This window comes from Lonchura striata, chromosome 14 (assembly GCF_050655825.1).
Source record: "Lonchura striata isolate lonStrDom1 chromosome 14, ASM5065582v1, whole genome shotgun sequence".
Classification (NCBI taxonomy): domain Eukaryota; kingdom Metazoa; phylum Chordata; class Aves; order Passeriformes; family Estrildidae; genus Lonchura; species Lonchura striata.
In genome coordinates, this window is record NC_140716.1 from 5,065,543 (window position 1) to 5,078,462 (window position 12,920).

At 42.4% G+C, this 12,920-nt stretch overlaps 1 protein-coding gene across 7 annotated transcripts in view; it reads left to right on the plus strand.

Moving 5' to 3' along the window:
* MAD1L1 (mitotic arrest deficient 1 like 1) overlaps window positions 1-12,920 on the plus strand; it is a 347,152-nt gene that overhangs the window by 192,243 nt on the left and 141,989 nt on the right. For all 7 annotated transcript variants that reach the window (XR_014958379.1, XR_014958378.1, XM_021539694.3 and 4 more), the window contains exon 15: window positions 1,815-1,905. Coding sequence is in view for 5 of the 7 variants with exons in the window: in XM_021539694.3 (XP_021395369.2) it covers window positions 1,815-1,905 (91 nt within the window). In the remaining 2 variants the exon portion in view is untranslated. The remainder of the gene's footprint in view (window positions 1-1,814; window positions 1,906-12,920) is intronic.

The window sequence follows — 12,920 nt, forward strand, 5'->3', positions numbered from 1 at the left end:
TTGATGCATAATTTTGGGATATTGGCAGATGGTTGCATACTTTATTGTGTGGTGCAAGGATTTTCCGTTTAATTTAGATAATTTAAAAGTATTAAGCAAGATAATTAAATTTTAAAGAATATTCTGAGCAAAGGCTGCTGAGAAAATTGAATCCAAAGATCAGTGTTATTCTATATTAGTTGCACAATTAATTAGAAGTTAAATGTGGAAGGGGAGGGTCTTGAAGGAACATCAGGATTTTGATCTCTGTTCTTAAATGCAAGCAGAATTTTTATATCCAATCGTTTATACATCTATCTCCTGCCTAACAAGTTTGATAAAGTTCTCTGAAGGATTCACCAGTCACTTGTCTAAGGCTGGTATGGTTGATTTAATGTATTTGACCTTTCAAAAAGTTTTGAGCCAAAGGTCATAAAGAAACTTCGATGGAATAAAAAAAAGGAGATTCTTTGTTGGATTGATAAGAATATATAAACCCTAGAGGTCTGGCTGTCCCAAGTACTGTCTGTGGGAGTGGCCAGTGGTGGGTGCCCATGTGAGCAGGACAGAACATCTGGGTACCTTGCCAGGAGGCTCTCCTGTCTCCAGAATTTGCTGAGCCAGAGATAATGCAAGATATTTTTTTACTTTGTAAAGCTTCGTGCATATTTCTTCTGTTAACTTGCTTATGTAGTACAAAGTTAAAATTTGGAGAATCAAAGAATAAATGTTTTCACAATGCTGAGGGTTTTTCCACTAGGTCCTAGAGTGGTTTTGATTGGGAATTGGGTACTTTTCCAACACAAGGGGGAAAAGAAAAGGGGTTTATGAGTAGTGAGGTGACAGAGTTTGAGATAATAAGAAATTATTCAGCTTATCAGAGCATTCAGAATTTCAGAAGAAATCTTAGGATGCTGCTTGAGATGGGAGATGAAGTTGCATGTCAATAATTGCCAAACCCATGCACATAAGAAAAAACACCCCTATTTTTACTCCCACAACAGAGAGCTCTAAATGAGCTGTTGTCACTCAAGAAAGAGATCTTATATTGTTATGAACAGCTTTCTGAAAATATCAGGTATGCTCTGTAGTTAAATATACAAATAGAATACTAGAAGCTGTTGGAAAGGAAGTTGAGAATAGAACAGAAATCCTCATTGTACTACTGAACATACCTGAGTGTTCTTTGTAGTTCCAGTTTATTTCATGTAAAAAAGTCTATATCAAACTTGAAGGAATAAGGAAGAACAATAAAAATATGGAAAATCCTTGTTGTGAAGGAAGACTAAACTGAGATTCTTCAGGAAATAATGAGGAGGCCTGTTCTGTGGTATGGAGGGGGGAGTGTGGTACAATTATTCACAACTTTTCATAGCAGAACTAACGGGGTCTCAGTGAAATAATCACATGTGAAGTATAAAGCAAACTGAACTAATTTTTCATACAGCACATAATTAAATTGTGGAACTTACTGCCAAGGAGTATTGCCAAGGCCAAAAGTATAAATCAGATCAAAAAGAGATTTGATGCCTCATGGAGGTTTTAGCTGCTGGTGGTTATTAAACGTGATGGTCTAGACTCAGTCCGTGGTTCAGGAGGTATCCAAACTGAACTTGCTTTATATTCAAATTGTATATTTTTAATTTTCTTTTACAAATTACAGTCTCATCATATAAACACATCACTTTTAACCATATGTTTTACCTGCCTCAGTAGTGCAATTTTGTGGTACTGAATGCAGGAATAATCTGATACTGTTTCTGGTTTCATGCTTTACTTATTTGTGGGACTGTGCAGGGACACCCAAAGTCTATTAATTTTCCCTTCTTCTCCAGGTTGAAAATTGAGGAGCTGGAAGCTGAGCGCAGCAAGCTGGCAGAGGAGAACAGATCTCTGGAAATGCAGCTGGAGAAGCTCACTCTGCAGGTAGGAGTGTGGTGGTCCAGAGCAGCTGGAGAGCCTGGCATGGTCCATGTGCCATGGCTGTTCTAGCAGATGTGCCCGAGTGCCCCCAGCACGGAGCCTCCCTCCCCTCCATCTGGGCAAGGCACCTTTGGGCAGCCTGTGCTGCCTGCACTGCCACCCCTGTGTTTCTGACCATGCCATCAGAGAGGTTTGATGTCAGACGTAATCACACAGATTCAGTTGTCTTGTTGGATGATTCTCTCTAGGACTTCTCTTCTTGGAGCCTTAAAAATTGGTCCGTGTTAAGCAGCTCCACCACTAGAAGTTGTCTGTCCCCAAATTAATTCCTGACAAAGTGGGAGCATAGACAGGGCTGAGCAGCATGGAGGGGATGGGAAATTTTGAGCTTTGTTGGTGTTGAAGTCTCCTCTCTGCTGGTATCAGTGATGGAAAGAGATCACCTCAGCAGGCAGGGGTTTTCCAAGCCAGGAACCATCTGTGCTGTTGAGGGGATGAACTGGCAGCACCCACAGATGTGGAGTCAGGAGAATGGGAGGTGTGTCCCTTTGGCTGTGCTGCTCTGTGTGTTTTGCCTTTTCCTGGTGCTGTGCTCTAGGGCAGAAGGTGTTCAGTTTTTCACTCGGGTTGGATCTGTGAAATCCCACCTGCAGCAGAGAAGTGGACTGGCTGTTCACTTTGTTGTCACCCTAGGAACAGCTTTCCTTTGCAGAGGAAGGGAAGGGGAGTTGCTTCAAGCTTTTGTGATATTTCCTGTTTGAAAGATGCTGGAGTAAACAAGAACCTGACCCTGTTGATTCAATCAAAGCCCACCCACCCTTCTTGAAGAAGGGATGTTATATCTTCCTTCTTTTCTCTCTGATGTGCTGAACAATTTGTCATTGTAGCATTCTCTTAATTTTTCTTTCTTTTTATCTTTATCTTTCCCATTTTTTTTTGTAATTACTTTATGGTAGAAAACCTGCAGGTTTGAAATTACCCAGATTTCAGCCAAACCATTGATTTTATCTTGACACCTATTAGACGTGAATCAATTTTTTTTTTTTATAACCCATTCCTGGAGACAGGGGAAGTGACAGCTTTGATAAAGCAGGGAGCTAAGAGCTGCTGAGCATCTCTGCTGAGCCATGTTTAGTGTGAAGCCTGTCACCCTGCTCTCCTTTAATTGGGTTTCAGTCATCAGAAGGAGATGAAAGCTTTGGGCTGGTGTTTGGATGCTTAGGTCTCCAAGAAACACACAAGCAGCTTTGGTTTCAGAGCAGATTACAGCTCAGGTCATGATTAATCTGCCTTACATGGTCTTAGAGTGGTTTCTGGCTTTCCAAGAAGGCCTGACCAGAGGAATTCTCTATTTTATTTGTGGTATCTCAAAATATCACAAAGATCTGCTTTGTTCGTTTATACAAAGATGAACCAAGTGACTTCAGATGCCAAGTCTTGAATAGCAGGTCTAGGAAAGAGAAATCTTTGAGTTAGTGAGCTGAAATTCAGGTAATGATGCTCTTCCATCTCCCTTGCTAAGGCTGAGGACACGGCTTTAACTCCTAATTTAACAGGAGGTAGCTCCCCCTGTCCCTAAACTCTCACTTTACTTGTGTCTTAGAGGACTTGATGCCTAAAGTAGTTTTTTCAAAAGAGAGGGAGTAGGGAGAAAAGCACAAGTACAGGAATATGTCAGCTGAATGCTAAAGTCTCAGTATTGATCAGTGTGTGCCCACCAGAATGGCCAAGAACTCCTCAGAGGGAAAAACATCAGCCTTCCCAATTTTTATTCAACCCTGTGAATCAAATACTTTGACAGGCCAAGTTTAAAATGACTCTTTTAATAAACACATTGAAAGAAGGTTTGTTAGAGTGAGAACCCACAAAGTTAAGGATAAGCTTAGAAATTCACCTCTATCAGTGCTGAGCAAATATGCTGAAAAATGTCATTATGCACTTAGATAAGGTCACTGAAGTGTTGCTAGTTTGACATGTTATTTATTTCCACCTCTGAAAGGAATAATTGGGAAATGATGGGTTAAAATAAAGTCTGTATCATGAAGGGGAAAAAAGCAAGACAAACTACATACAGAAGTCACGAGGAAGTTTTTCTGAACAGGAAGATGACTAAAACCACAAAAATGGGAGAAACATGCCTTCAAATCAAATAAAGATGTAAGAGAAAAGAGAAAAGGCTGACATTAAACCAGTAGAATGAAGGTGATTTCTGACAAACCCTTATCTGCAGTTCCTTCTTGTAAAATAAAACCTCTGACTTCTGGAATTGTATCTGCTGAAGGAAAGATATGTAGAAGGGACATATTAAAGTTGGGAATTCGGAAGAGACAGGTTGTAGATTTAAGGCTCTAAGTGCTTTACACTGAACTAAATCTGTTGAGTTCACAAAGTTGTGTTTGGTGCATGAAGTGGGAGATACAGCTAATAATTTCTAATTAAAAATGTCAGTTTGAATGTACTGAGGTGTGGAAAGGAATAGAGTTTCAAAAATGTTTCTCTCCAAACCACAAAATCATTTAGGCTGAAAAAGACCTCAGGTCATTGAATCCAATCTATGACCCAACACCACCAGACCATGTCTGTCAGCCAGACCATGGCACTGAGTGCCATGTCCAGGCTTTCCTTAAACACCTCCAGGAATGGCAAATCCACCACTTCTCTGGGCAGCCCATTCCAATGTCTAATCTCCATTTCTGGGAAGAACTTCCTCCTCTCACATCCCTTTGTATCTGAATATTGGCACTGGAATTTTGCTGCACAGAAGCCCACTTTGTGAGCAAGGAAACCCTGATGGACTGGGCAGAGGGCAAATGAGCATCTGGAAAGGTGTTTTTGGTGTGTGACTCACACTCCTTGAGCTCAGTATTAGCAAGTGAACTCAGGTGCTGATATCTTTCCTCTCCACAGCCATATAACATCTGACATCTTTTTGTATTCTGTGCTTGTGTGGGGACAGCTTGAATTATTCCTGAAGGTGTTTTCCACCTCCACACACCCTGTCTTCCAAACCCCCTTGCCTCTTGACACCTAGCTGCAGGCTGCATTGATTTTCCTTCACTGGTATAAAGACTTTAGCATGGATATCACTCACTGGCCAGGTCTTTACTGCTAATGAAAACCTCAGATTACAAAAACACAGGAGATGTAGAGCTGTAGAGAAATGACACCCGGTTGAGACTGCCTCCCTGGTGCCCTGGATATTATCTTAAGGAAAACATTTGAAACCCTGGCTCAGGAGAGGGATTCAAATAATATGAAAAGAGTGGGTTTAAACACACAATTTTATCTTGTCTCCTCTACCCTTCTTCCTTTTGATGAAGCAAAAAAACATTTCCAGGAAACCTGAGCTGCTCCTACTTGGCCCATGGTGGGCAGGCTGAGATTTCAGAGAAAGGCTTGGCTTGTTTGTTATCTGAAGTGATCTGGACCATCTTCCAGAGGTGCTGGTGGAAAAGTGCAGCTTGATGCCAGGAACAAAGGAGACTGATCAAATCAGTGCTTTTTGGATAAAGTGGGAGGAAGGAGTTGTGAGGAGTGTTCAATTAGCATTTCTTACTGCTAGGAGCCCTGTGTTTACAGGCAACCAAGCGGATGTGAAGTGTTCCTTATGCAAATACTACTCTCCTGCTTTTCCTGCTCTCCTCTACTCCTCCAGCTGAAGAAGAGATTCTTCAAGGTTGGCTGCTTCAAGGAAGATTGATTAAAATCAGCTGCAGTTTGACTTAATTGGATCCATATGCTTGGAGAGGGAGCAGGACTAGTTAAAGTCCTCATAATGAGTTCACAGCTGGTTGGTGAGAAAAATGAAACTCCAGTTAGAGTTCAGATAAGTGGATCTGTATGGATAAAAGGCAAGTAGATGGGTGGGTTTTTTTACATTGAGATATGTTTGGGCTTGAAAATCACCTCTAGTCCCATAGCCAAGCTGGCAGTCTAATCCCTTTGAGTATGTGCATGTGTATTTAGGAGGCTAAATGGAAAGAGTCTGTATTTTCTGACTTGTGTCTGAGTAAAAAGAATCACCTGTGCATGCTGGCAGTCAAGAAAACCTAACAGGAAACAGGGAGACAATCTCAGGAGTAGACAAAACCCAACAAGGGCAGTTTGTTTGTGGGAAGGGGTCATAACTTGGCCCAAACTCTGGGTTGTCCAACTTTGATTGCCATGTCCCTGCTCACAGTAGTAACGGGTTGTGTTTAGCCTCTCTGTGAGTCACCAATAAGACAACGCTCTCAAAAATGCAGCATTATTCATACATATTGAAATGATTGATTTTTGCCTATTATTTCAAAGCTCAGAGAGAGCTAACTAACTACATAGTATGGGGACAGTCATCAGAAAGCTTACCCCAGACAGAAGCTGGAATTTATGTTAAACTTTGCTGTTAGAATGGAAGGGACTGAATTGCCTATTCCTCAAGGGAAGTGCCTGCTGGGTTTAGGTCTCCAGAAGTGAGATGTCCATGGATGACAAAAGTGCTGGACATCCAGAGCATTCAAATGTTTCTCTTTCTCCTTACCTCTGCACCCCTTGTGGCTGGGCTGGCCTCCTCCTTCTTCTAATGCTGTATTTTGAGGGAATAACCAAACATCTGGGAGCTGTACCCCAGGGGAAGGTGGACAGAGAATGTTTTTCCTCTTTAAGCATCAATGACTCATTTTATGGTTAGGGCTTTGGCAGCAGGGCAGTGACTGGCTTGGAGTTAAGAACCCAAGGGAAAGCTGAGGTCATTGAAAAGTCTAACTGTTCATTTTGTGACCAGTAAAGAATGATGAATGAATCATTTGCACTGTTATAAAACTTAAAAGGACATAGTCAACCTTTCAAGGTTCTCTAATTGGCCTCTCAAATGCCCACATTCTTCCTGGATTATCTCCATGCCTTCCCTTTTCACAAACTTCCTGTCCTTTTTACTTCTGTGCATGCTGAGGTCTTGTGTTAGCCTCTGTGGCACAGCTGGCCCCTGTTGAAAACCTCACCTATCTAAGTTCAGCATTTTTATTTTTTCCTCCTAGAAGGCTTCTTTAGCTGGTTCTGGGCAGCTCACTTGGCATGTCTTCAGTCAGGTACTGCTTTTGGCAAGGTGTGGGAACAAATTTGCGTGTACTCCAGAGGGACTTAATTATGAGCTAGAATAACTGAGAGCATACAGCAGGAGATCTGTAAAGAGAAGATGAAGAGAAGTGCAGGTCCAGGACTGCAGGAGGTGGGATCATATTGTGCTGCCCCACTCACCCAGTGCATCGAGCATGTGGGAGGGGATGGGAGTGATTTGTGATCCATTCCACAGACTCCTGGATTTGATAAGCAATAAGCTCATCTTTTACAGGCAAAGCATATCTTTTAAATTTCACAGGCAGCAGCAGGTCTGCACTGACCTAAGGAAGTGTACCTGCTCAAGTGCTTATAGGCAGGAACCACGCTGGGGATTGCTACACAGTTTTGCCCAAAACAGCAACGAAAAACATGAAACAGACATCATGGGTATTAATTTATGGCAGCTCAGAGGTGTGTAATGCTTGCATAAAAACAGGGGAGAATATTCACACAGGAAGCTGGCTTTGATTGAAGAACCAATGAGTCTGGCTCTGGGGTGACAACAGTGGGGATAGGATGGCACAGGCAGTGGTGTGCCAGGGGCAGAGGAGCACTGTGGAGTCATGTCCTGGTGGTTGGTCTGAGCAGCACCTGTGCTCTTACACCACCTTCACTTCAATTCTCTCTTGAGCTAAGTAAGGGAAACTAAGTCTGAGCTGCTCTGCTGTGTGGGTGTCCCTGGTGCTCACAACTCCCTGCTCAGGGAATGTGCTAAAGTGGCACCCAAATGAATGGGAGGGAAAAGAGCTTCCCCTGTAATGCACCCATAAATTGTGCTGGAAGGATTATATGTGTTATTTGGGAAAAAACGTTGTGTATCTCATGCCACGTGGATTAGGTACTGCAGGAAATCCTGGAACTGGTGTAAAATGGGAGTGTATAACCTGCTGTGATCCAGCCCCTGGGGATTACGTGACACTGAATTAGCTGGGGCTATGCAAATATTTGTACGTGCTAATTCTGAATACCTTGCTGTTATTAGAATTAACAGAAATTAGAAGTATTCCACGGGAGCAGAAAGGAGAAGCGTAAACATGTCATTTACTTGTAGGTTTGTCATTAGGTGGTTCAAGAAGAAGCTGTTTGATGGCCTTGGTGGCCTCAATAAATGTGATGCACAAAGTGGATGTCGAATGAAACAAGGACAGGCACAGAACAGATTTGCTAATGTTTGTTAACATCAGGCACCACAAGTGCATAGGTTCACATTTGTGCAGGAAAATTTTACCAACATGCCCTTTAAAAAATTTTTTTTAAAGGAATTCACACATTGAATATTAAACACCTGAAGCTCTATAAATTCTACTGCCAGAGCTGCCACCGTATTGTTTATTTCATGCAGCACCTTTCTCAAAGTTCTGCAGAAACTGATTAACATTTGCATAATACATTTAACACAAAAATCCAGAATAAATTCATTAATGTTCTCCTGCCACTACCCTTGAAAATATCAGCAGCTGTGTGGCATCACAAAGCTCATTAGATGAGCAGAGGGGGAGGAAGGGTGGGTGCTGGATTTCCTGAGCAGCTCTGAAACAGGAAAGGTCAGTGCCCTGAGTGCCAGCACCTGAGCAGCAGCATGGGGAGCTCAGAGCAGGCAGGCAGAGCTGGGCCATGGGAAATGTCCTGCTGGACACAGGAAGCACGAACTTTAGGAGGTGCCATCCATGCTGGAGTTGAAAATTGAGCACAAAATGCAGATGAGGATGCTGCTACACTGAGGAGGAGGCTGCTCCTACAGCACACGTGTTCTGCAGGGGCAAGCAGCAGGAAATTGTCCTTCTGTGGTACAAGAAAGTCCTTCTTTGGTATGAGAAAGCTGGCTGGGAGCAAACCTTGGCTCTCTGAACAGATGTTAAACGTTGTACAAAGCTTGGTTGCATGGCACCAGACCACTAAATCTGGGGGGTGTGTGCTGCCTTCATGGGAGTGAGGTGCTCTTCTTGTTGGTGCTCCTGTATAGTAAAAAGAGCAAGAGTATACAAAAATTGGTCATTTCAGCTACAACTTCACATTCAAACTCTCAGCTGTGTATTTAAATTCCTGCCCAAAAACTTACAATGTGTCCCAGTCAAGTAGTACTAAGTAGCAACTCCAGAAGGCTTCTGTGTGTTTCTCTGATTCCCCGAATCATCCTGTGGGTGAACACCAAGGCTGATGAGACAGAAACAATCATTTTAAAATGAGACTTTTAAAGTCCTCTAATCTTACTTCTATCACAAAGAAAAAGCAAAGTTTCAGGAAGCAATAAGAGTGACTGTCCCTTTATAGTTTTCTTGTTTTTCTCTGTAGTCATTCAGTGGCACAAATTAGTTTTCAATTGTTCTTTCTTCATTTTCTATTATTTTTCTGCTGCTTTGAATTCTGCTTCCATGTCAGAGCAACAAAACAAAAATGTCATTTAGACCTGTGTAACGCAAATAACGCTTTGCAAGGTTTGTTTACTGAAGCTTTGTGCTTTCTCTCAGACTTTTATGAGTACCTTGTCCATGAGTTGCAGCTCTCTCCACGTTAGGCTTTGAGCTTTTCATTACTCATTACCATTTCAGCCTTTGGTCGATGACCCAATTATTTCTGAGTTTTTGATTAAAACAAAGTAACAGGTCACAGTTTCATGCTGCCCTTGTCTTTGCCATTTCTGTTGTGGTCTGGCTTTGTGAAGTCAGACCACAATATTCTTCAGCAGTATTATTCTTTTGTTACTTTGGGTATGGTGCCATATTTTTCCTCTTCTTGTTGGTATATGTAAAACTTGACACCTTCTCTAGGAGACAAAAGGCCAGGATGTGTCACTCAGATTATGGAAAAGAAATAAGTCAGAATTTAATAATGTTTTCTCTGAGTGCGTGATGAGGGGAAGAGGAAAAATCTGCCTGTGCCATGCCATAGTGATGAGTAGGCAGTGTTTGTAATGATGTTAAAATATACATGAGGAAATGGGGAGATGCTCTGAGCTGAGGCACTGGTGGGGGTGGCAGTGTGCATCAGAGAAACACATTTTAGTGTGACCTCTGCTAGGGGGATGCAAGCACGTGAGATGTTGGTGCATTATCTTACATACCCCAAAAGTCTTCCCTTTGATCAGCCTGACCTACCACCTCTGTGGCACTTGGAGACAGAGATTTACATTATAAAAATGGGTTTTCTCTGAAGAATTTCTTCAAATAGTCAGAAGGAAAATCGAAATGCCTCCTGTCACTGGGATGTGTGGCATTGCCATTCATCTGGCAGTGTGGTGTGCCCAGGTGTAAGTGGGGAGAAGTAACACCCCAATAACAAAGCATTTCTGTCAGCACACCCTGAATGCAGATCATGATACAGGCCCTTCTTAGCTCAAATTTAGCTCAATTTCCATTTGCAGTTGTTTGATAAGACTTTAAAGAGACATGGATCCAGACAAGTCAGAAAAAAAGTAATTGTTTTTGACAGCTTTCCTAGCTAGATTTGAAAGACAGGTAAAAGTAGAATGGCAGATGATACCTAATTTAGGTAGAAAGGCTGTTCTGTTTAAATGAGTGTGGACAGTTGGAGTGGCAGGGTAAGTGAAGTGCTGTGGGGAAGAGCATTCCCTTAATCTTTTTAAAAAAATGAGCAGAGTCCCATGAGGGGGTTCTGTGTGCTCAGGAGGGGTGTCTGGAAAGCCCAGCTGTGTTCCATGCAGATGGGAGGGCTCCCAGGTGATCCATCACAGCCATGCTCACCCGAGCATGGGGCTCAGCTCCACCAGGAACTCTGCTGCTTCCTCTGATCAGCATTTAAACCCCACGTTTCCTAAATGATGCAGCAGCTCTGTGCCTGTTCTTTGCATTTTTGGCAGGACATTTAAAACAAAATAAAAATTCCCTGAAAGCTGTTGTGCATGTTGGACATGACAGAAGATGTTCAGTTGAGATCGTGACCTTTCAGAACAAAGACACTGCTTTTTTTTTTTAAATTGTGCTTCTGGCTCTAGTAAGATGAAAAACTTGAAAAACTAGTAACATGAAGGCTGTGCAGCAAGGATGAGCTCTCCAGAGGTTCTCATGTGTATTTTTGGTTATCTTCCAGTGGATGCATTCTTTCTCTCTGTGCAGTGCTACCACAGTTCCAATCAGTAGTAATCACAGAAATTTTCTCATTTTTATGAGTAGAGGGATGTGAGAAGCTGTTGACAGCAATCTGCAAGGGAGCTCAGCTGTGGAGCTGCTTTCCCTCTAGATCCATCACAGCCAGAGCTGCTGACCTTAAGGTTATTTCCCAAGGAGTCAGGGCTTGCTCAGAGGTCAGTCTGTTCATTGTCCAAGGAAAAGTGTGATTAGATATGTGTGAGCTCTTATGATTAATATTAACATGGTGGAGCTGCCTGAGCATTTAAATGCAACACTGGGGAATTTAATATTTTATATATGTATAAATATGTTTTCAGACAATTGTTAGAATGCATGTCAATGTATTTAAATGTAGACATGACATGATCTAGATGGGTGTAAAATAAGAATATCACATACATTGGCTCAACAGAATCCAGCTGGAGTGTGGTCAGAGGGATGGCAAAGGTGGCCAAACAGGGAGGGAAATGCCTGCTCAGGAGGGAGAACAGACAGTGGGTGTGGGCTGGGGTTTCTTCCTTGGATATGCTACAACCAGCATGTCAGACTGTGCCCACAGGCTCACAGAAGCTGGAATAAAGGAGGGGGCGGGATTGGAGACATTCCTTAGCATCCTCTTCAGGTGATGGGGGGAAGGAATAGTGATTGCATGGTTTCCCCAGTGCTGCCAAGTGGCTGTGCCATGGTGGCACATAGACAGTAACTTCTACAGCCAAACAGTTTGAGGATTGAATGTCAGTGACTTTTGATTTTCCTGCTTTCTCAAGGTCTCTGACATCTTCTGAGCGTGATGCTTCTCTTTGACACTGCTTAGAAGACAGATCTGTGTCTGTCTCTGGAGATTTTTGTGTGGTCCATTCTCTCAAGCATCCTAGAGAATAAAAACACTGGACATGCTGCAAACAGACGTGTCGGTCAATTTACCAAGTGTATTCCTCCTAAGCCTGTCCTCTCATCCTTCCCATTTTAGTTCTTTGGCTGTTTCGTTCAACTTAATACCCTTTACTGATGTTTCCTGCTTGCAGGGGATCAAAAAGCTAGTCTGAGTCCTTTAGATGTGTGTGAAAGTTAGAGATGATGCCCTTCTACCAGTTTACTCAATGATAACTTGAAAACTTGTGTCTGGGCTGCTTCTGAAGTATTTATTTCTTTAAGCAGGCAGCTCAGGATAATGTAGAATTTGCTGGCTGGAGCAGTTAACTCAAAGCTGTTCAGAATCCAATAGATTGTCCCATAGCCATTCCTCTTTTTGTTTCAGTTTATCCACAAATCTCTCTTACTCTTGTAAAATTGAAATGAAGATGAGATGACTGTCCCCATCTGAAAAGATGTCGGTGCTGCTTGAAGTCTCCTTGCACTGGCAGAAAAAACAATTGAGCTTTGAGCTTGAACTGAGAGACTGATAAGATCACCAAGAGATTTCCACAGCAAATGCAGAATATATTCTTCTCATATGGATTCTTAGTGCTGTTTGGCAAGTAATTGAATTGTTTGGGTATGAAGGGAAAGGGGACTGGGTTGGGGTTTTTTGGCATTTGGTGTTTTTTTTTAAAGCTCCCAAATTTTGTGAAGATAGGAAGTAAGCCATGGTTTCTCTGGCTGACACAGGATGTCTGTCAGACATGGGGGAAGCTAATTAAAATGTCACAATATGTACATGAGGGTGATGAGGCAGAAAAGACCGATCACTTCCTTGGTTCTAGGAATTTGTGACCCTGCTTCTATCTGCTCACTGTGAAATCCGCAAGTAATTTGTGCTCTGGGGGTTGGAATGAGGCCACTGGGTAAATCTGGCCTCTCTCGCTGGAATAAAGCAGAAAATAAATCCATTCT